General features: G+C 49.9%; 1 protein-coding gene across 1 annotated transcript in view; it reads right to left on the reverse strand.

Annotated features, from left to right (window-relative positions):
- The window catches only part of heatr4 (HEAT repeat containing 4), a 102,002-nt gene that overhangs the window by 16,586 nt on the left and 61,679 nt on the right, over positions 1-23,737 (reverse strand). Inside the window, exon 4 of the mRNA XM_086003826.1 lies at positions 13,800-13,878. Within this exon, the coding sequence (XP_085859952.1) occupies positions 13,800-13,878 (79 nt within the window). The remainder of the gene's footprint in view (positions 1-13,799; positions 13,879-23,737) is intronic.

Genomic DNA, 23,737 nt, shown 5'->3' on the forward strand with positions numbered 1-23,737 from the left:
CAGCACCCCGGCAGAAGAGCATTACAACAACAGCCATCAGGCAACCAGGAACATTGTGGAGCACACAATTGGTGTGCTGAAGCAGCGTTTCCATTGTCTAGACCATTCGGGGGGCGCCCTACAGTACTCGCCAGAGCATGTGGCGCGCATCGTCATTGTCTGCTGTATGCTCCACAACCTGGCCATCCGACGCACCCAGCCAATGCCAGCCGACCCTCAAGGTGCAGCAGAGCAGGCGGACGAGGAGGAGGAGGAGGAGGAGGAGCATGCGGATGAGGAGGATCAGGAGGAGGAGGAGGAGGAAGATGGGGGGGCTCCAGAAACTGGAAGGGCCATTCGTCAGAGGCTCATAAGGACTCGGTTCTAGGCCCCTCGGACGGAATGCTGGTTGTGATTGGAACAGCGCCCTTCGGTTCGCAGTAAGCCTATGAAGGCCACCATGATTGTAAATAGTCTACAGCTCCATTGTAAATAAAACATTTTCTTTATTTTCAAACAAGTGCTTCCTTCCAGCATGACAATGTAATGGTAACAGAAATCATAACTAACAAACTAACAGATAACTGTCTGACAACCCGGCGAGACTAACCAAAACATAACAAACAAACACAGCAGGTGTGGACGGCCTTCAATTCGAAAAAAGACACGTCTTAGCACCTCCCTCTACTGTTGACCCCTTGATGGAGACCGACTCCTCTTACGAGGTCGGCCGCTTCCCTCCCTGCAGCTCCTCTGTAATTGGACCCCAGTGGCTGCGTCAAGGCTGGGGGACGCCCGCTGAGTGTCTGGAAGCGCTGAAGCCCCTGAGGGACAGCCTGGACGACCTCTGGGCTTGGAGGGCCCGCAAGCTGGCTGCTCCAACTGGGCATGCCTGGAAGCAGTCTGCCATGCAGGTGGTGGCAGCTGCACTGCTGACGTTCCAGCGGTGGCATCAGGAATGCTCACATGCAGAGAGAGGACACCTGTACCGTGGTCGGCCGACACACTGGCACTCTGACGGGGCCGCACCAGATCATCAACCACAATCGACTGCTCCACAGATTCATGGCCTGCTGTGGTGCTGCAAGGGCCTGGGGTGATCCTGCCTGATGCAGCTAGGGTGGCAGCAGTGAGTGTTCGCGTGGCCTCAATTTGCGTGTGGACGAGGCCAGCAAGTGACTGCGTGGCAGCAGTGAGGACCTGCGTGGCAGGTTCCAGTGCTTCGGAGAAGCCATGGACAGTCCTTTCCACTGCTTCGGACAAGGCCGGAACAGTCCTTTCCACTGCCTCGGACAAGCCCTGGACAGACCTTTCCATTGCTGCCCCGAAGCCCTGGACAGTCCCTTCCATTGCTGCCCCAAAGTCCAGCACACTCTTTGCCAGTGTGTCGATCGACTCAGGCATCCTCCCCACTGCAGCCATAAGCTCAGTGTGCCTGAGCTGGGCCTGGGCGCTCATTTCGGCAAGGCTACGCACCTCCTCTGCACTCTGTGCAGCAGTCATGGTGGCCTGCCTCGCCCTCCGGGGAGACGGCCCCCGAGCGTCCCTACCCCCCTCGCGTTGCTGCAGGCCGCTGGTTCCTGCAACTGGCTCCTCATCAGAGCCCCCCCCCTCCCCTCCAGGGAACTACTATCCCCAGTCTCCAGATGCGGTGGCTCCCGAGGCTGGCACGGATGGTCCGGCTTCCTCCTGCTCGTCGCCTCCGGAGGCACTGGCACTGGCAGCTTGAGGGGCCGGCTCCCGAGCTGGTGATGCAGCATCTGAAAGCAGGGAGGTTGAAGAGTGGCTTTAGCAAAAGGACAGTTTGGCAGCAAGGGATGCAAGAGTGCGGCAATGCTATGACATGGGTCTACAGTGAGAAAGCATGCTGGCGGGGGAAACAAGTGGAAGGAGACAGCTGTAATAGTTGAGAACCTCACCATCGCTGTGGACAATGGGGTCGGCAGCTGCAGTGGTGACAGGACCACTCAGACGTCCTCCCACAATCTGGTGGACTCTCTCCTCGAGATCCGTCAGAGGCTGCAGTTGAGGACGACCTCCTCCGGTGCGAAGCTGGTCCTTGCGGTTTCTCGCCAGCTTGGCCTGCAGGGGAAAGGATGGGAAGTGATGTTACATGATGCCCTGAGTTATGATCTCATGCCCCCCATGGTTGAACAGCCCTCACATGATGCCCTGAGTTATCATCTCATGCCCCCCATGGTGGAACAGCCCTCACATGATGCCCTGAGTCAAATGTGCATGTGTGTGACCAGAAAGGGCCATGGGTGCTTGCTGACAGATGGCCATTGGGGCATAGCGCACCCTGTATCCATAAAGTCAGGTGCGAATGGAGGGATGCATAAGTTTACATAAACACCACTCACCCTCACGACCCGAGTGAGGTCGTTGAATTTCTTCCTGCACTGCACAGGGCTCCTGGTCACCATGCTGCTGGAGTTGACCCTCTGAGAAACATCCCTCCAAGCTCGTCGGTAGTCCTTATGATTAGGCCTCCTGCCATTGTCGGGGTAGAGGACATCTCGCCGGCGCTCCACTGCGGCCACCAATTCCTCCAGAGACTCATTGGTGAAGCGCTCTGCTCTCTGCCTCACCCTCTCCATCTGCTCCAAGTTTTTTGCGCCAGAGAAGGGCCTGCGCCGATTTGCAGGCCTACAAGGCGCAGAGTGTGGATGCTGGAGCTGCCTGACCCACCCCTTTAAGAGCTGGCCGGCGCCTGGAAGTCTCGTGGTCATCGGTAATTGAGAGCACCTGCGCTGCGCCCGCCCACCCCGATATTGGGTTGCACCGGCATGTTAGCGCCTTAGGAGCCCCGTGTAATGCCTGAACTCATGCCTCAATCACCTTTGGGGCGCTGCAACCCAATATTGCGCGAGGTGGCGATAAGTTGCGTCTGGCTATAAAATTTGCGCTGCGCCAATTCTAACGCCCCAAGCGGGGCTATACCCAATTTCTAGGCCTCTATGAGAAGGATGAACAATCCGTGGCTAACTAAGGAAGTTAAGGATGGTATTAAATTGAAAGAAAAGGCATACAATGTTGCGAAGATTAGTGGTAGGCCAGAGGATTGGGAAATTTTTAGAAACCAGCAAAGGGTGACTAAAAAAGAGGGAGAAGATAGATTATGAGTGTAAACTAGCACAAATATAAAAAAAGACAGTGAGTATATAAAAAGGAATAGAGTATATAAAAAGGGCAGCACGGTGGCATAGTGGTTAGCACTGTTGCCTCACAGCGCCAGGGACCCGGGTTCGAATCCGGCCTCGGGCGACTGTCTGTGTGGAGTTTGCACATTCTCCCCGTGTTTGCGTGGGTTTCCTCCGGGTGCTCCGGTTTCCTCCCACAGTCCAAAGATGTGCGGGTTAGGTTGATTGGCTATGATAAAAATTGACCCTTAGTGTTAGGGGGTTTAAATACATGGGGTTACGGGGATAGGGTGGGATATGTGTTGGTGTAGGGGTTACGGGGATCGGGTGGGATATGTGTCGGTGCAGGCTCGATGGGCCGAAATGGCCTCTATCTGCACTGTGGGGTTTCTGTGTGTCTGTGTGTGTGTGTAGCTAAAGTAAACATTGGTCCCTTAGAGGATGAGACTGGGGAATTAATAATGGGAAACAGGAAAATGGCAGAGACTTTGAACAACTTTTTTGTATATGTCTTCACTGTACAAGACACTAAAAGCATCCCAATAATAGTAGATAATCAAGGGGCGAAAGGGAAGGAGGAACTTAAAACAATCACTATCACGAGAGAAAAAGTACTTGGCAAACTAATGGGACTAAAGGCTGATGGCCTGCATCCCAGGGTCTTAAAAGAAGTGGCTGCAGAGATAGTGGATGCATTGGTTGCAATATACCAAAATTCCCTGGACTCTGGAGAGATCCCAGCAGATTGGAAAACCGCAAATATAACACCCCTATTTAAGGAAGGAGGGAGACAGAAAGCAGGAAACTATAGGCCAGTTAGCCTAACATCTGTCATTGGGAAAATGCTGGAATCCATTATTATGGAAATAGTAGCAGTACATTTAGAAAATCATAATACAATCAAGTAGGGTCAACATGGTTTTATGAAAGGGAAATCGTGTTTGACAAATTTACTAGAGTTCTTTGAGGATGTAACAAGCAGGGTGGATAAAGGGGAACCAGTAGATGTAGTGTATTTGGATTTCCAGAAGGCATTCGATAAGGTGCCGCATAAAAGGTTACTGCACAAGAGCTCATGGTGTTGGGGGTAATATATTAGATTGGGTAGAGGATTGGCTAACTAACAGAAAACAGAGAGTCGGAATAAATGGGTCATTTTCCAGATGGCAAACTGTAACTAGTGGGGTGCCACGGGGATCGGTGCTGGGGCCTCAACTATTTACAATCTATATTAATGATTTGGATGAAGAGACCGTGTGTACTGTTGCCAAATTTGCTGACGATATAAAGATAGGTGGGAAAGCAAGTTGTGAGGAGGACACAAGGCTGGATTTTGTCATTGGGGGGGGGGGGGGGGTCAAGTGGTCGGCGGGTCCTGCCACCGCCTCCGATGTGAGGCAGGATAATTTAATGATTTTGCCCTAATTGGGCCATTGATTTCCAGCGTGTGGGAACCCCTGGCCCAATGAGTCTTTTGGACCTGAAACTCGCCTCTGATGATGTCATCTATGCAGCTGCATTTAAGGCCTGCAAGCAGTCTTGGTTCATTTTCTGCCTTACAACTTTTTTTTGGAGAGACCTGTGAGGGATTAGTGGTGCTCAGATGTCAAGCTCAAGGCCCAAGTGCGCACCCTGCTTTGAGGAGGACTCCCTCCAAGCTCTGGTGGAGGGAGCAAGAGCTCAGAAGGAAGTGCTGTTACCTTCCTCTGGGAGGAAAAAACCTCCCCAACAGACTAAAGCTGTGTGGCTGCAAGTGGTACAGGAGGTCAGTGCCATCTCAATGTGCAGCAGAACCTGGCTGCAGTGCAGAAAGAGGTTTCATGACCTTCTCCGCACAGGAAGAGTGAGTATTACATCACCATGACCCTCAATCTACTCCCCATCGCCTCTCATCACCAGCACTCTTCATTGTCAACCTCCTCCTCCACATCCCACTTGACCCTTAGATCCCTGCACCCTTAACCATTCCCTCTCTCTCTATGTACACATTCACCTAACTATTCGACTATGCAACCCTCACACTCCCTATCACTGTGATGCTATGACAACAACTTACAACACACAGGGAGGGCCCTTGGTATTGGGACCTCACTCTTTCTTTGTGTCCTTCTAAGCATCTATGCTATGGATTCTCTATACTCACTCCTTCATTCTCACTCAAACTCCACTTGTGTCCCTCATTGCAGGAAAAGAGAGCCCACAATAAATGGGAAAGGGCGAAGACAGGAGGAGGGCCACCCTCAATAGCCCAGCTCACCAGCGCAGAGGAGGCAGCCCTGGAGATCGTGGGAGCTGAGGAGGATGCGCAAGTGGCGGACAGACAGATGGGCACATCAGAGCAAGCTGGTGACAGAATAGTTTTGCATCTCTCTCATTGACATTGCATGAGTGATTCTGATGCTCTAACACATCGACTTATGATCATCTGCACAATTCCATGTGCATGCAACGTTTATCTCACATGTCTAACTCCTTTACTCCCCCACAGGACCATCGACAGCCCCCCTCCCCACTGTCCAGGAGGAACAGCCTGAGCCACAAGACTCCTCAGAGGAAGCTGCAACCACTGAGGGCGCAGCGTCAGCAGAATTAAGCGCACCCAGCACCAGTGCAGACACTCAATGGGACCTTCGGGACATAGAGTAGTGTTGTCACCTGGTGTATCACAGCTCACAAGTGAGCATCAGCAGATTGTGGAGACAGGGACAGCAGTGGAGCGTCCTCGTGGGAGGGCGCAGGACTCTCCCAGCTCGGCTCAGCTGCATGTCGACCCTGTGCCTCCGGGTCCATCCAGAAGGATAGCGGTGCTGGAACTCCAGGAACAGGTGCAGGAGTCTCTGGCAGGTTTTGTCTCCAGGGTCACTGCGAGTGTGGAGCAGATGGAGGAGTCCATCACTAACATGAGCAGAGCTTTTGTGGAGGCATTGGCACATGAACACATCACCATGGAAAGGATGGCAACCTCCGTGGAAAGGATGGCTACGGCCATGGAGGAGCTAAGTCGCCAGAGTGTTGAAAACATGGTCATTGTTCAGAATAGACTGACATCTCTGGAGGAGCGATGGGCAGCTATTGAGCAGAGAAACCAGAGCTTCATGGAAGTCCTCTGGAGTAGGACTGCCAGTGCAGAAACAGGTCCTCATAGCCCCCCTGAAGTGCAGCAAGGTGCTGTCAAGCCACTTGCAAGCTCTGAAGTGGGCCTGACTCATGAGAGGGAAGTTGGTGGCAGACAACAAGGAAGTGGGGGCTCCTCTCCAAGGGCTCACATGACCATGCCACTGCAGAGCCCTCGGTCAGAGCCCCACCAAAGTCCTCACCCAACTGAGATCGGCGTCTCAACCCCTGCACAGCCGCAGGAGCAGCAGACTGTTGGCGAGCCCTCACAGGCTCGCAACCCCAGAGCTTTTGACAAGGTCCCGCATAGGAGACTGGTCAAGAAGGTAAGAGCCCATGGGATCCAGGGGGCCTTGGCGCGTTGGATCCTAAACTGGCTGAGTGGCAGGAGGCAGAGGGTGATGGTCGAAGGTTGCTTTTGTGACTGGAAGCCTGTGCCCAGTGGGGTACCTCAGGGATCGGTGCTGGGTCCCTTGCTGTTTGTGATCCACATTAATGATTTGGATGAGAATGTAAAGGGTATGATCAGTAAGTTCGCGGATGACACGAAAATTGGTGGGGTGGTAAATTGCGAGGAGGAAAGCCTCAGGCTGCAGGACAATATTAACGGGTTGGTCAGATGGGCGAAAAAGTGGCAAATGGAATTTAACCCGGAAAAGTGCGAGGTGATGCATTTTGGACGGACAAATAAGGCAAGGGAATACACAATGAGTGGTAGGACCCTAGGAAGTACAGAGGGTCAGAGGGACCTTGGTGTACATGTACATAATTCCCTGAAGGCAGCAGAACAGGTAGATAAGGTGGTTAAAAAGGCTTATGGGATACTTGCCTTCATTAGCAGAGGCATAGAATATAAGAGCAGGGAGGTTATGATGGAGCTGTACAAAACGCTGGTGAGGCCACAGCTGGAGTACTGTGTGCAGTTCTGGTCGCCTCACTATAGGAAGGATGTGATTGCTTTGGAGAGGGTGCAGAGAAGATTCACCAGGATGTTACCTGGGATGGAGCGCCTCAGCTATGAAGAGAGACTGGACAGGCTGGGGTTGTTTTCCTTGGAGCAAAGAAGGCTGAGGGGGGACCTGATTGAGGTGTACAAAATGATGAGGGGCATAGATAGGGTAGATAAAGAGGAACTTTTCCCCTTAGTAGGGGGGTCAATAACAAGGGGGCACAGATTCAGGGTAAGGGGCAGGAGATTTAGGGGGGATTTGAGGAGGAACTTTTTCACCCAGAGGGTGGTTGGAAGCTGGAACTCACTGCCTGAAAGGGTGGTAGAGGCAGGAACCCTCACAACATTCAAGAAGCATTTGGATGAGCACTTGAAATGCCATTGCATACAAGGCTATGGACCAAATGCTGGAAAATGGGATTAGACTGGACAGGGAGGGATGGGCGGCGCAGACACGATGGGCCGAAGGGCCTCTTTCTGTGCTGAAAAACTCTATGACTCTATGACGCCCGCCAAAGGTGTCGAGGCAGGAGCAGCATGAAAGTGAGCAAGAGGCCTCCACATCTGCTAAAGCCACAGCAGAAGTACCACGTAGGAGCACGCGTAAGAAGAAGATAAAGCACAAGCAGTCACAAGGGTAGTCACTTGGGTGTTTTGTTGTGTTTAATTGTGAAATGCCATCCGTGAATTAATGTTATAAAATGACTTGATGGCAAACTTTTGAAGTTGTGGGCTGTGTCACTTCGCAAATGGGACTTCCACATTGAGGGCTCAGGGTGACTTGGAATTGTCAGTATGGTGGTCAGTGTGATAGGAAGCTGCAGGTTCTTGTCCATTGTCGATGGTGTGGTAAGAAGGTGCGAGCCAAATGTGTTTGATTGGGCAACCTAAGAAAATCTGACCAAGATCAGTGCATCCCTTGCATCCCGGGCAGCAATGTTCTCGTGTGCTGCTGCCGCTGGTTGATGCGCCTCCGCAAGCTCTTTGTTCTTGCTCTCCTCCTCCTCCTCCTCCTCATCTGCAGAGGCTATGCGATGAGCCACTTGTACCTCAGGCAGCTGCAAGCCACGACGCTGTGCCATGTTGTGAAGTGTACAGCAGACCACAACGATTCTGGAGACCCTGGCTGCTGAGTACTGCAGGGCTCCACCTGATCTATCAAGGCATCTGAATCGCATCTTCAGCAAGCCGATGGTTTGCTCGATAATGGATCTGGTGGAAATGTGGCTGGAGTTGTGGCGTTCCTCAGCTTCGTTGGATGGCCTCCTCAATGGCGTCATTAGCCATGTCTTCAGGGGATAGCCCTTGTCTCCAAGTAGCCATCCGCAAAGTTGGTCTGACAGACTGAAAAGCGGAGGCACACTAGACTGCCGCAGGATGAAGGAGTCATGGCAACTGCCAGGGTACTTGGCGCAAACATGCAAAATTTCTTTATTGTGGTTACACACCAGCTGCACGTTGAGGGAGTGGAAGCCCTTGCGGTTGACAAAAATACCTGGATTGTGATGGGGTGTCTTAAGGGCCACATGTGTGCAGTTTATGATGCCCTGCACCCTTGGAAAGCTTGCCATATTAGCAAATCCAACCGCACGCGCGGTTACACTTGCTTGATCCTTGTAGAAGTTGATGTAATTGTGCGCATTGGCAAAGAGGGCATCGGTTACCTGCGTGATGCAACTGTGTGCAGCCGCCTGGGAGACGCTGTTGATGTCTGCTGTTGATCCATGGAATGAGCCCGAAGCAAAAAAGTTGAGTGCGGTGGTGACTTTGACGGACACTGGTAAGGGGAGTCCACCTGCTCCTCTGGGCTCCAGGTCTTGCTGCAGCATTGCGCAGAGGTCACCCACTACCTCTCGCGAAAGTCTGAGCCTCCTTTGGCACTGCTGCTCAGTCATGTTGAGGTAGCTGATCCTCTGTCTGTAGACTCTGTTTGGGGGGTATCTCCTGCGGCGACGTCCTTCCCTGCGCTGGCGCCTTCTGGCCTGTGCAACTTCAGGTGGGTGAGCAGCAGCTTGCGCTCCTGTTGTTGCTCCTGCTGTTGGTGCTGCCGCAGCTGGTCTTCGTCCAAATCTGAGGTCCAGGAGGAAAGGAAATAAATGGTTGCCATGCTGCAGGTATATAACTCAGTTGAGGAAGCGCTCAGTCAAGGTGGGGAGAGGGGTTTCCCAGGAGGTCACAGTGGAGATGGATCTCAGCTTCAAAACTTCAAAAATCAGTAGACCTGCAAAAAGTTCTCCAAGACCTGAGAAAAGAAAGTTCTGCCACCTGCAAATGATCATTGTTGAAAAATCTGTTTTATGGTGGAGCTGCAGCTGTTAGTAAGCCAGCCACTTGTGAACCCGACAGGGGAGACGGGCAGCACGCGGGAAATGTGGCAAACTCTGAAAGGCCTCTCAAAATGGCATTATAGAGGTACTTAAGTGGTTGTTAAGTGCCTTAAGGGCCTATCCCGCCTCTTGGAAGCGGGGCCGAAACAGGGTCTGCAAGCCCGCAATTGGGAAAGTTACTCAGAGGTAGGTTAGAGGCGGGATAGGAGCCCAACGCCATTTTTGGCAACTTTTCCACCTGACCCGTCTTCAAACCCGCCTCCTCGGTCCTGGCAAAATCCAGCCCAAAGAGTCTGCAAAGGGATATAGATAGGCTAAGTGAGTGGGCAAGAAGGTGGCAGATGGAGTATAATGTGGGAAAATGTGAGGTTATCCACTTTGGTAGGAAGAATAAAAAAGCAAAATATTATTTAAATGGAGAGAGACTAAAGAATGCTGCGGTACAGAGGGATCTGGGTGTCCTCGTACATGAATCACAAAAAGTTAGCATGCTGGTACAGCAAGTAATTAGGAAGGCAAATGAAATATTGGCCTTTATGTAAGGGGGATGGAGCATAAAATTAGGGAAGTTTTACTACAACTATACAGGGCGTTGGTGAGATCACACCTGGAGTATTGCTTACAGTTTTGGTCTTATTTAAGGAAGGATATACTTGCATTGGAGGCAGTTCAGAGAAGGTTCACTAGGTTGATTCCTGGGATGAAGGGCTTGTCTTATGAGGAAAGGTTGAGCAGGGCCTATACTCATTGGAGTTTAGAAGAATGAGAGGTGATCTTATATTGAAATATATAAGATTCTGAGGGGGCTTGACAGGGTAGATGCTGAGAGTAGGTTTCCCCTCATGGGGGAAATCTAGAACTAGGGGGCATAATTTCAGAATAAGGGGTCGCCCATTTAAAACGGAGATGAGGAAGAATATCTTCTCTCAGAGGGTCGTGAAACTTTGGAATTCTCTACCCCAAAGAGCTGTGGAGGTGGAGCCATTGAATATATTCATGGCGGTGATAGACAGATTTTTGAAAAACAGGGGAGTCAAGGGTTATGGGGAGCAGGCGGGAAAGTGGAGTTGAGGCCAAGATCAGATCAGCCATGATCTCATTGAATGGCGGAGCAGGCTCGAGGGGTCGAATGGCCTACTCCTGCTCCTATTTCTTATGTTCTTAGAAGTGGCTCACTGTGTAATCCACCGTGTCTGACCCACCCAGTCTCTGAATTGACAGTGTCTGACATACTGACCCAGTCAGTCCCTGAATCAATAGTGTCTGACCCACTGACCCACCCAAACTCTGAAAGGACAGTGTCTGACCCACCGACCCACCCAGTCCCTTAAAGGACAGTGTCTGACCCACCAACCCACCCAATCTCTGAAAGGACAGTGTCTGACCCACCGACCCACCCAGTCCCTTAAAGGACAGTGTCTGACCCACCGACCCACCCAATCTCTGAAAGGACAGTGTCTGACCCACCGACCCACCCAGTCCCCGAAAGGACAGTGTCTGACCCACCGACCCACCCAGTCCCCGAAAGGACAGTGTCTGACCCACCGACCCACCCAACACTGAAACGACAGTGTCTGACCCACCCAGTCTCTGAAAGGATAGTGTCGGACCCACCGACCCACCCAGTCTCTGAAAGGATAGTGTCTGACCCACTGAGTCACTGAAAGGACAGTGTCTGACCCACCGACCCACCCAGTCTCTGAAAGGACAGTGTCTGACCCACTGAGTCTCTGAAAGGACAGTGTCTGACCCACCCAGTCTCTGAAAGGACAGTGTCTGACCCACCGACCCACCCAGTCCAGTGAGCCTAACATCAGTGGTAGGGAAATTATTGGAAAAAATTCTGAGGGACAGAATTAGTCTCCACTTGGAGAGGCAAGGATTAATTAGGGATAGCCAGCATGGCTTTGTCAAGGGAAGATCATGCCTGGCCAATTTGATTGAATTTTTCAAGGGGGTGACTAGGTGTGTGGATGAGGGTAGTGCAGTGGATGTGGTTTACATGGATTTCAGTAAGGCTTTTGATAAAGTCCCGCATAGGAGACTGGTCAGGAAGGTAAGAGCCCATGGGATCCAGGGTGACTTGGCACATTGGATCCAAAACTGGCTTAGTGGCAGAAGGCAGAGGGTGATGGTGGAAGGTTGTTTTTGTGACTGGAAGCCTGTGTCCAGTGGGGTACCGCAGGGATTGGTGCTGGGTCCCTTGCTGTTTGTGGTCTACATTAATGATTTGGATGGGAATGTAAAAGGTATGATCAGTAAGTTCGCAGATGACACGAAAATTGGTGGGGTGGTAAATAGCGAGGAGAGAAGCCTCAGGCTACAGGACGATATAGATGGGTTGGTCAGATGGGCGGAACAGTGGCAAATGGAATTTAACCCTGAAAAGTGTGAGGTGATGCAATTTGGGAGGACTAACAAGGCAAGGGAATACACAATGAATGGTAAGACCCTAGGAAAGACAGAGGATCAGAGCGACCTTGGTGTGCATGTACATAGATCCCCGAAGGCAGCAGAACAGGTGGATAAGGTGGTTAAAAAGGCATATGGGATACTTGCCTTCATTAGCCGAGGCATAGAATATAAGAGCAGGGGGGTTATGATGGAGCTGTACAAAACGTTGGTAAGGCCACAGCTGGAGTACTGTGTGCAGTTCTGGTCGCCACACTATAGGTAGGATGTGATTGCTTTGGAGAGGGTGCAGAGGAGATTTACCAGGATGTTACCTGGGCTGGAGCGCTTCAGCTATGAAGAAAGACTGGACAGGCTGGGTTGTTTTCCTTGGAGCAGAGAAGGCTGAGGGGGGACCTGATTGAGGTGCACAAAATTATGAGGGGCATAGATAGGTAGATAGAAAGGAACTTTTCCCCTTAGTAGAGGGGTCAATAACAAGGGGGCATAGATTCAAGGTAAGGGGCAGGATGTTTAGAGGGGATTTGAGGAAGAACTTTTTCACCCAGAGGGTGGTTGGAATCTGGAACTCACTGCCTGAAAGGGTGGTAGAGGCAGGAACCCTCACAACATTCAAGAAGCATTTGGATGAGCACTTGAAATGCCATAGCATACAAGACTATGGACCAAATGCTGGAAAATGGGATTAGATTAGACAGGGCTTGATGGCCGGCACGGACGCGATGGGCCGAAGGGCCTCTTTCTGTGCTGTATAACTCTATGACTCTATGACTATGTCTGACCCACCGACCCACCCAGTCCCTGAAAGGACAGTGTTTGACCCACCGACCCACCCAGTCTCTGAAAGGACAGTGTCTGACCCACCGACCCACCCAGTCCCTGAAAGGACAGTGTCTGACCCACTGACCCACCCAGTCTCTGATTGGACAGAGTCTGACCCACTGACCCACCCAGTCCCTGAAAGGACAGTGTTTGACCCACCGACCCACCCAGTCTCTGAAAGGACAGTGTCTGACCCACCGACCCACCCAGTCCCTGAAAGGACAGTGTCTGACCCACTGACCCACCCAGTCTCTGATTGGACAGAGTCTGACCCACTGACCCACCCAGTCTCTGACCCACCCAGTCCCTGAAAGGACAGTGTCTGACCCACCGACCCACCTAGTCCCTCAGAGGACAGTGTCTGACCCACCGACCCACCCAGTCCCTCAGAGGACAGTGTCTGACCCACTGACCCACCCAGTCCCTGAAAGGACAGTGTCTGACCCACCGACCCACCCAGTCCCTGAAAGGACAGTGTCTGACCCACCGACCCACCCAGTCTCTGAAAGGACAGTGTCTGACCCATTGACCCACCCAGTCCCTGAAAGGACAGTGTCTGACCCACCGACCCACCCAGTCTCTGAAAGGACAGTGTCTGACCCACTGACCCACCCAGTCTCTGAAAGGACAGTGTCTAACCCACTGACCCACCCAGTCTCTGAAAGATCAACCCACCCAGTCTCTGAAAGGACAGCGTCTGACCCACTGACCCACCCAGTCTCTGAAAGGACAGTGTCTGACCCGCCGACCCACCCAGTCTCTGAAAGGACAGTGTCTGACCCGCCGACCCACCCAGTCTCTGAAAGGACAGTGTCTGACCCGCCGACCCACCCAGTCTCTGAAAGGACAGTGTCTGACCCACCGACCCACCCAGTCCCTGAAAGGACAGTGTCTGACCCACCGACCCACCCAGTCCCTGAAAGGACAGTGTCTGACCCACTGACCCACCCAGTCTTTGAAAGGACAGTGTCTGACCCACCCAGTCTCGATGGCAGTGTATTGTCAGCGAGATCAGGTGCGGGCAATATATAAAGACATTTTTGGCCTTATTACCTGTTGTTTGATTTTCTGGAGCATCCTCTCTTCCACCTCACTGCTGCCCCCTAGCCTCTGCAGCGCTGATCTCAGATCCCTGCATTAGATGATACAAAGCAGTCGGCATCTATTGCCATTAGATTAAATGCAGCGCACTCCTGCACTGAGGTGCTTTCTCTGATGGTTACGGGGTCACGGCAATGTTGTCCTGCTCCATAACCAAGCAGTGGAAAGCACTCCAGCACAGGCTGAGAGCGATGACTAACATTGTACTGTCACTTTGTACAGTTGTTCTGAAACATTCAAATAGTTACAAGCACGCACAGGTACTCACACACACACACAGACACATATAGACAAACACACACGCAGACATATATAGACAAACACACACATGCAGACAGAAATAGACAAACACACACACGCAGACATATACAGGTAGACTACCCTTTATCCGAACTTCCAAAAACCGAAACCCTCTAAAAACGTTCAGCGTAAGTCGTGCGCACGACTTACGCTGAACGAAAAAACCTTCGGTTTTTAGAGGGTTTCGGTTTCGGAAGTTCGGATAAAGGGTAAGTCGTGCGCACGACCCCCCGCGGACCCCCCCGCGGACCCCCGCCGACCCCCCCGCCGACCCCGACCCCCGCGGACCCCCCCGTGGACCCCGCCAACCCCGACCCCCACCGACTTACGCTGAGCGTCAGCGTAAGTCGTGCGCACGACCCCCCGCGGACCCCCGCCGACCCCGACCCCCCCCCGCGGACCCCGCCGGCCCCCCGCCGGCCCCGAACCCTGCCGACCCCCCCCGCCGACCCCCCCACGGACCCCCCCCGGCCCCGACCCCCCTTCCGAAATCCGAAATTCTCCGAAAACCGAAACACGGCTGGTCCCGAGGTTTTCGGATAAAGGATAGTCTACCTGTATAGACAAACACACGCAGACATATAGACAAACACACACACAGACATATATAGACAAACACACACGCAGACATATATAGACAAACACACACACACAGACATATATAGACAAACACACACAGATATATATAGACAAACACACAGAGTGCTTGGAGTCGGGAGCGGAGGGACCAGTGAGCCGAGGCCCGGGTGAGTATAAAACCTCACTTTCGCGGGCTTTCTTACAGTGTGACGTCACCAGAAAGCAGGTAAGTGATTGGGTGGCAGATATTTCTCTCTCTTTAAAATTAAACTTGGTGGTTTATAGTTTGTTTGTAAACCAGAGCCCTTAAATATATCGATAGCAAAATACTGCAGATGTTGGAAATCCAAAATAACAACAGAAAATGCTGGAAAAACTCAGCAGGTCAGGCAACATCCGTGGAGAGAAATTTGAGTTGACGTTTCGGGTCGAACCCGTCTTCAAAACTGGAAAGAAAAGAAAATAGATCGAAGGCAGGGCTGCGATCGGACAAAAGAAGTAAAAGAAACAAAAGTAGTAAAAGAGACAATAAAAGGTGTTAGAAGCTAGACGAGATGGTAATAGGCTGAGATTAGGTGTGAAGTGTACTGGCAGGGCAAGAGATAGCTGCCAGGTGTGAGAGAGAAACAAAAGGAAAGGGGGGGGGTGAAAAGGAGTGGAAAAATTACAAGTGAAAATCTAATAGGGGCCGAGGTTATGATCTGAAATTGTTGAACTCGATATTGAGTCCGGAAGGCTGCAGAGTGCCTAATCGGAAGATGAGGTGCTGGTCCTCGAGTTTACGTTGAGCTTCCGTGGAACAATGCAAGAGGCCAAGGACGGTGAGGTCCGAGTGGGAATGGGGCGGTGAATTAAAATGACAGGCGACCGGAAGCTCAGGGTCACCCTTACGGACTGAACGGAGGTGTTCCGCAAAGCGGTCACCCAATCTGCGTTTGGTCTCCCCAATGTAGTGGAGACCGCATCGTGAGCAGCGAATACAGTATACTAGATTGCGAGAAGTACAAGTAAATCGCTGATTCACCTGGAAGGGGTGTTTGGGGCCCTGGACAGTGGGAATGGGGGAGGTATAAGGGCAGGTGTTGCATCTCCTGCGCTTGCACGTGAAGGTGCCAGGCGAAGGGGAAGGGCTGTTTGGGGTGATAGAGGAGTGGACTAGGGTGTCTCGGAGGGAGCGGTCCCTACGGAATGCTGAAAGGGGAGGGGAGGGGAAGATACATTTGGTGGTGGGATCACTTTGGAGGTAGCGGAAATGCCGGAGGATGACCCGTTGAATGTGAAGGCTGGTGGGGTGAAAGGCGAGGACAAGGGGAACCCTATCATGGTTCCGGGAGGGAGGGGCAGGGGTGAGGGCAGAAGTGCGGGAGATAGAACGGACACGGTCGAGGGCAGTGTCAACCACGGTAGAGGGGAATCCTTGGTTGCGGAAAAAGGAAGACATGTCTGAAGCACTGGTGTGGAAGGTGGCGTCGTCGGAGCAGATACGGCGGAGACGGAGAAACTGGGAGAATGGAATAGAGTCCTTACAGGAGGCAGGGTGGGAGGAAGTGTAGTCCAGGTAGCTGTGGGAGTCAGTGGGCTTGTAGTGAATATTGGTCGATAACCTATCCCCAGAGATGGAGATGGAGAAGTCGAGGAAGGGAAGGGAAGAGTCAGAGATGGACCATGTAAAGGTGAGGGAAGGGTGGAAATTGGAGGCAAAGTGAATGAAATTGTCAAGTTCGGGGCGAGAGCAGGAAATGGCACTTTTAGCTGTAAGGTAACTTCAATTCTGTGGCTTATATTTTCTAGGGTCTCTCTGGTGTAGCGGGGAGTTCTGCCATACAAGTGCCCTACAGTATATCTTTAATTGGTGGTATTGAATTAATTTAAATTAATTAAAGGGTAAGTCATGTCAGGACAGCACAGCCCCGTGTTATGCGCCACCTGCGCTAAGTGGGAATTCAGGAATGCTGCTGTTGTCCCCGACGACCATGTGTGCCGGAAATGTATCCAGCTGCAGCTACTAGCAGACCGCATTGAGGCGCTGGAGCTGCGGATGGATGAGTTTTGGAGCATTCGCGATGCTGAGAAGGTCGTGGATAGCACGTTTAGTGAGTTGGTCACACCGCAGGTAAGGGCTGCACAGGCAGAAGGGAAATGGGTGACCATCAGGCGGAGCAGTAGAAGCAGGCAGGTAGTGCAGGGGACCCCTGTGGCCACCCCCCTCTCAAACAGGTATACCGATTTGGATACTGTTGAGGGGGATGACTTACCAGGGGAAGGCAGCAGCAGCCAACTTCCTGGCACCAGGGGTGCTTCTGCTGCTCAGGAAGGGAGGAAAAAGAGTGGGAGAGCAATAGTGGTAGGGGATTCTATCGTAAGGGGAACAGATAGGCATTTCTGTGGCCATAGACTGACTCCAGGATGGTTTGTTGCCTCCCTGGTGCCAGGGTCAAGGATGTCACTGAACGGCTGCAGGGCATTCTGAAGGGGGAGGGTGAACAGTCAGAGGTCATGGTTCACATTGGGACCAACGACATGGGTAGGAAGGGGGATGAGGTCCTGCAGCAAGAATTTAGGGAGCTAGGTAGCAGATTAAAGAGCAGGACCTCAAAGGCTGTAATCTCTGGATTACTCCCGGTGCCACCTGCTAGTGAGTATAGGAATAGGAGGATAGAGCAGATGAATGCGTGGCTAAAGAGTTGGTGCAGGAGGGAGGGCTTTAGTTTCCTGGATCACTGGGTCTGCTTCTGGGGAAGGTGGGACTTGTACAAGTCGGACGGGTTGCACCTGAACCAGAGCGGGACAAATATCCTTGCGGGGAGGTTTGCTAGCACTGTTCGGGGGGGTTTAAACTAACTTGGCAGGGGGATGGGATAGAGTGGAGCTATAATAGGGGGTGATGTACAGCCAAATATAGAGGAAAAAACAAGTCAGACTGGAAGGCAGAGCAAATATGTAGCGGCACAAGGGAGTAGGGCAAGGCTGGATGGCATTTATTTTAATGCAAGGAGTCTTGCGAATAAGGTGGATGAACTGAAGGTGTTGATGAACACATGGGAGTATGATATTGTTGCTATCACGGAGACATGGTTGAGGGAGGGGCAAGACTGGCAGCTCAATATTCCGGGGTATAGAATCTTCAGGTGAGACAGGGGGGTAAAAGAGGAGGGGGTGTCGCAATATTAATTAAGGAGTCAATTACTGCTGTAAGGAGGGATGATATATTAACAGGTTCCTCTAATGAGGCCATATGGGTAGAACTTAAAAACAAAAAGTGGGCAAGCACTTTGCTGGGAGTGTACTTTAGGCCTCCAAACAGTCAGGGGGAGATAGAGGAACAGATATGTAGGCAAATCTCAGAGAAATGTGCAAATAATAGGGTAATAATAGTGGGGGATTTCAACTTCCCCAATATTAACTGGGATAGTCAGAGTGTGAAAGGCTTAGAGGGTGCAGAATTCTTAAAGTGCATCCAGGAGAGCTTTTTGAGCCAGCATGTAGAAAGTCCTACAAGAGAGGGGGCGGTACTGGACCTAATTCTAGGGAATGTGGCCGGGCAAGTGGTAGAAGTGTTAGTAGGTGAGCACTTTGGTGACAGTGACCATAATTCGGTGAGATTTAAGGTAGTCATGGAAAAGGACAGAGATGGACCGGAAATAAAGGTTCTAAATTGGGGGAAGGCCGATTTTCATATGATAAGGCAGGATCTGGCCAATGTGGACTGGGATCAGCTACTTGTAGGAATGTCCACATCGGAGCAATGGGAGTCTTTCAGAAAGGAAATTGAGAGAGTACAATGGCAACATGTTCCCGTAAAGGTCAAGGGTGGGACCAACAAGCCCAGGGAACCTTGGATGTCAAGGGATATACGAGAATGGATTAGGAAAAAAAGGAGGGCTTTTGGCAGATACAAAGGACTAAAGACAGAGGAAGCCCTAGAGGAGTATAAAAAGTGCAGGGGGATACTTAAAAAAGAAATTAGGAGAGCGAGGAGGGGCCATGAAATAACACTGGTGAGCAAAATAAAGGAAAATCCTCAGGTGTTTTATAAGTATATTAAGGGCAAGAGGATAACTAGGGAAAGAGTAGGGCCCATTAGGGACCAAAGTGGCAATCTGTGTGTGGAGCCAGAAGATGTAGGTGGGGTCTTAAATGAATTTTTTGCATCTGTGTTCACTATGGAGAAGGACGATGTAGACATAGAAATCGGGCAGGGGGACTGTGAGGCAAAGGAGGAGATTGCAGGGGCTCTGACACAAATTTTCAGAACCTCTCTGGCCACAGGGGATGTGCCAGAGGACTGGAGAACAGCTAACGTAGTACCATTATTCAAGAAGGGTAGTAGGGATAAACCAGGGAATTAAAGGCCAGTGAGCATAACATCAGTGGTAGGGAAATTATTGGAAAAAATTCTGAGGGACAGAATTAGTCTCCACTTGGAGAGGCAAGGATTTACCAGGGATAGTCAGCATGGCTTTGTCAAGGGAAGATCATGCCTGACTAATTTGATTGAATTTTTCAAGGGGGTGACTAGGTGTGTGGATGAGGGTGGTGCAGTGGATGTGGTTTACATGGATTTCAGTAAGGCTTTCGATAAAGTCCCGCATAGGAGACTGGTCAAGAAGGTAAGAGCCCATGGGATCCAGGGTGACTTGGCACATTGGATCCAAAACTGGCTTAGTGGCAGAAGGCAGAGGGTGATGGTGGAAGGTTGTTTTTGTGACTGGAAGCCTGTGTCCAGTGGGGTACCGCAGGGATTGGTGCTGGGTCCCTTGCTGTTTGTGGTCTACATTAATGATTTGGATGGGAATGTAAAAGGTATGATCAGTAAGTTCGCAGATGACACGAAAATTGGTGGGGTGGTAAATAGCGAGGAGAAGCAGCCTCAGGCTACAGGACGATATAGATGGGTTGGTCAGATGGGCGGAACAGTGGCAAATGGAATTTAACCCTGAAAAGTGTGAGGTGATGCAATTTGGGAGGACTAACAAGGCAAGGGAATACACAATGAATGGTAAGACCCTAGGAAAGACAGAGGATCAGAGCGACCTTGGTGTGCATGTACATAGATCCCTGAAGGCAGCAGAACAGGTGGTGGATAAGGTGGTTAAAAAGGCATATGGGATACTTGCCTTCATTAGCCGAGGCATAGAATATAAGAGCAGGGGGGTTATGATGGAGCTGTACAAAACGCTGGTGAGGCCACAGCTGGAGTACTGTGTGCAGTTCTGGTCGCCACACTATAGGTAGGATGTGATTGCTTTGGAGAGGGTGCAGAGGAGATTTACCAGGATGTTACCTGGGCTGGAGCGCTTCAGCTATGAAGAAAGACTGGACAGGCTGGGGTTGTTTTCCTTGGGGCAGAGAAGGCTGAGGGGGGACCTGATTGAGGTGCACAAAATGATGAGGGGCATAGATAGGTAGATAGAAAGGAACTTGTCCCCTTAGTAGAGGGATCAATAACAAGGGGCCATAGATTCAAGGTAAGGGGCAGGATGTTTAGAGGGGATTTGAGGAAGAACTTTTTCACCCAGGGGGTGGTTGGAATCTGGAACTCACTGCCTGAAAGGGTGGTAGAGGCAGGAACCCTCACAACATTCAAGAAGCATTTGGATGAGCACTTGAAATGCCATAGCATACAAGACTACGGACCAAATGCTGGAAAATGGGATTAGATTAGACGGGGCTTGATGGCCGGTGCGGACGCGATGGGCCGAAGGGCCTCTTTCTGTGCTGTATATCTCTATGACTTTATGACTATGACTATGTCTGACCCACCGACCCACCCAGTCCCTGAAAGGACAGTGTTTGACCCACCAAGTCCCTGAAAGGACAGTGTTTGACCCACCGACCCACCCAGTCTCTGAAAGGACAGTGTCTGACCCACCGACCCACCCAATCCCTGAAAGGACAGTGTCTGACCCCCTGACCCACCCAGTCTCTGATTGGACAGAGTCTGACCCACTGACCCACCCAGTCTCTGACCCACCCAGTCCCTGAAAGGACAGCGTCTGACCCACCGACCCACCTAGTCCCTCAGAGGACAGTGTCTGACCCACCGACCCACCCAGTCCCTCAGAGGACAGTGTCTGACCCACACACACACTGACATACAAACACACACAAACTGATATACAAACACACACGCTGATATACAAACACACACACACGCTGATATACAAGCACACACACACACGCTGATATACACACACACGCTGATATACACACACACGCTGATATACAAACACACACACACACTGATATACAAACACACACACACTGATATACAAACACACACCTGATATACAAACACACACACTGATATACAAACACACACACACTGATATACAAACACACACACACACTGATATACAAACACACACAGATATACAAACACACACCTGATATACAAACACACACACACCTGATATACAAACACACACACACACAGATATACAAACACACAGACTGTTATACAAACACACACACACTGATATACAAACACACACTGATATACAAACACACACACACACACTGATATAGAAACACACACACTGATATACAAACACACACACGCTGATATACAAACACACACACGCTGATATACAAACACACACACGCTGATATACAAACACACACACGCTGATATACAAACACACACACGCTGATATACAAACACACACACGCTGATCTACAAACACACACACGCTGATATACAAACACACACAGATATACAAACACACACAGGTATACAAACACACGCACTGATATACAAACACACACACTGATATACAAACACACACACACTGATATACAAACACACACACACTGATATACAAACACACACTGATATACAAACACACACTGATATACAAACACACACACTGATATACAAACACACACTGATATACAAACACACACACTGATATAGAAACACACACACACTGATATACAAACACACACTGATATACAAACACACACACACACACACACACTGATATAGAAACACACATGCTGATATACAAACACACACACTGGTATACAAACACACACACGCTGATATACAAACACACACACGCTGATATACAAACACACACACGCTGATATACAAACACACACACGCTGATATACAAACACACACGCTGATATACAAACACACACACGCTGATATACAAACACACACACGCTGATATACAAACACACACACGCTGATATACAAACACACACACGCTGATATACAAACACACACACGCACTGATATACAAACACACACACTGATATACAAACACACACACTGATATACAAACACACACACTGATATACAAACACACACCTGATATACAAACACACACACTGATATACAAACACACACACACTGATATACAAACACACACACACACTGATATACAAACACACAGATATACAAACACACACCTGATATACAAACACACACACACTGATATACAAACACACACCTGATATACAAACACACACACACACAGATATACAAACACACACACTGATATACAAACACACACACACTGATATACAAACACACACTGATATACAAACACACACACACACACTGATATAGAAACACACACACTGATATACAAACACACACACGCTGATATACAAACACACACACGCTGATATACAAACACACACACGCTGATATACAAACACACACACGCTGATCTACAAACACACACACGCTGATATACAAACACACACACGCTGATCTACAAACACACACACGCTGATATACAAACACACACAGATATACAAACACACACAGGTATACAAACACACGCACTGATATACAAACACACACACTGATATACAAACACACACACGCTGATATACAAACACACACACACTGATATACAAACACACACTGATATACAAACACACACTGATATACAAACACACACACTGATATACAAACACACACTGATATACAAACACACACACTGATATAGAAACACACACACACTGATATACAAACACACACTGATATACAAACACACACACACACACACACACTGATATAGAAACACACACGCTGATATACAAACACACACACTGGTATACAAACACACACACTGATATACAAACACACACACTGATATACAAACACACACACTGATATAGAAACACACACACACTGATATACAAACACACACTGATATACAAACACACACACACACACACACACTGATATAGAAACACACACGCTGATATACAAACACACACACTGGTATACAAACACACACACTGATATACAAACACACACACTGATATACAAACACACACACTGATATACAAACACACACACACTGATATACAAACACACACACGCTGATATACAAACACACACACGCTGATATACAAACACACACACGCTGATTTACAAACACACACACACTGATATACAAACACACGCACTGATATACAAACACACACACACACTGATATACAAACACACACACACTGATATACAAACACACACGCTGATATACAAACACACACGCTGATATACAAACACACACACTGATATACAAACACACACACACTGATATACAAATACACACACACACACTGATATACAAACACACACACCGATATACAAACACACACAGCGATATACAAACACACACGCACTGATTTACAAACAAACACACACACACACACTGACATACACACACCGATATACAAACACACACACACACACACTGATATACACACACACTGATATACACACACACACACACACACACACACTGATATACACACACACTGATATACAAACACACACCGATATACAAACACACACACACTGATATACAAACACACACACGGAGATATACAAACACACACACAGATATACAAACACACACTGATATACAAACACACACACACACTGATATACACACACACCGATATACAAACACACACACACACCGATAGACAAACACACACACCGATATACAAGCACACACACACACACCGATATACAAACACAC

The sequence above is a fragment of the Somniosus microcephalus genome, chromosome 12, assembly GCF_052327205.1.
Source record: "Somniosus microcephalus isolate GS21.2 chromosome 12, FLI_Smic_1.0, whole genome shotgun sequence".
In the NCBI taxonomy this organism is placed as follows: Eukaryota; Metazoa; Chordata; class Chondrichthyes; order Squaliformes; family Somniosidae; genus Somniosus; species Somniosus microcephalus.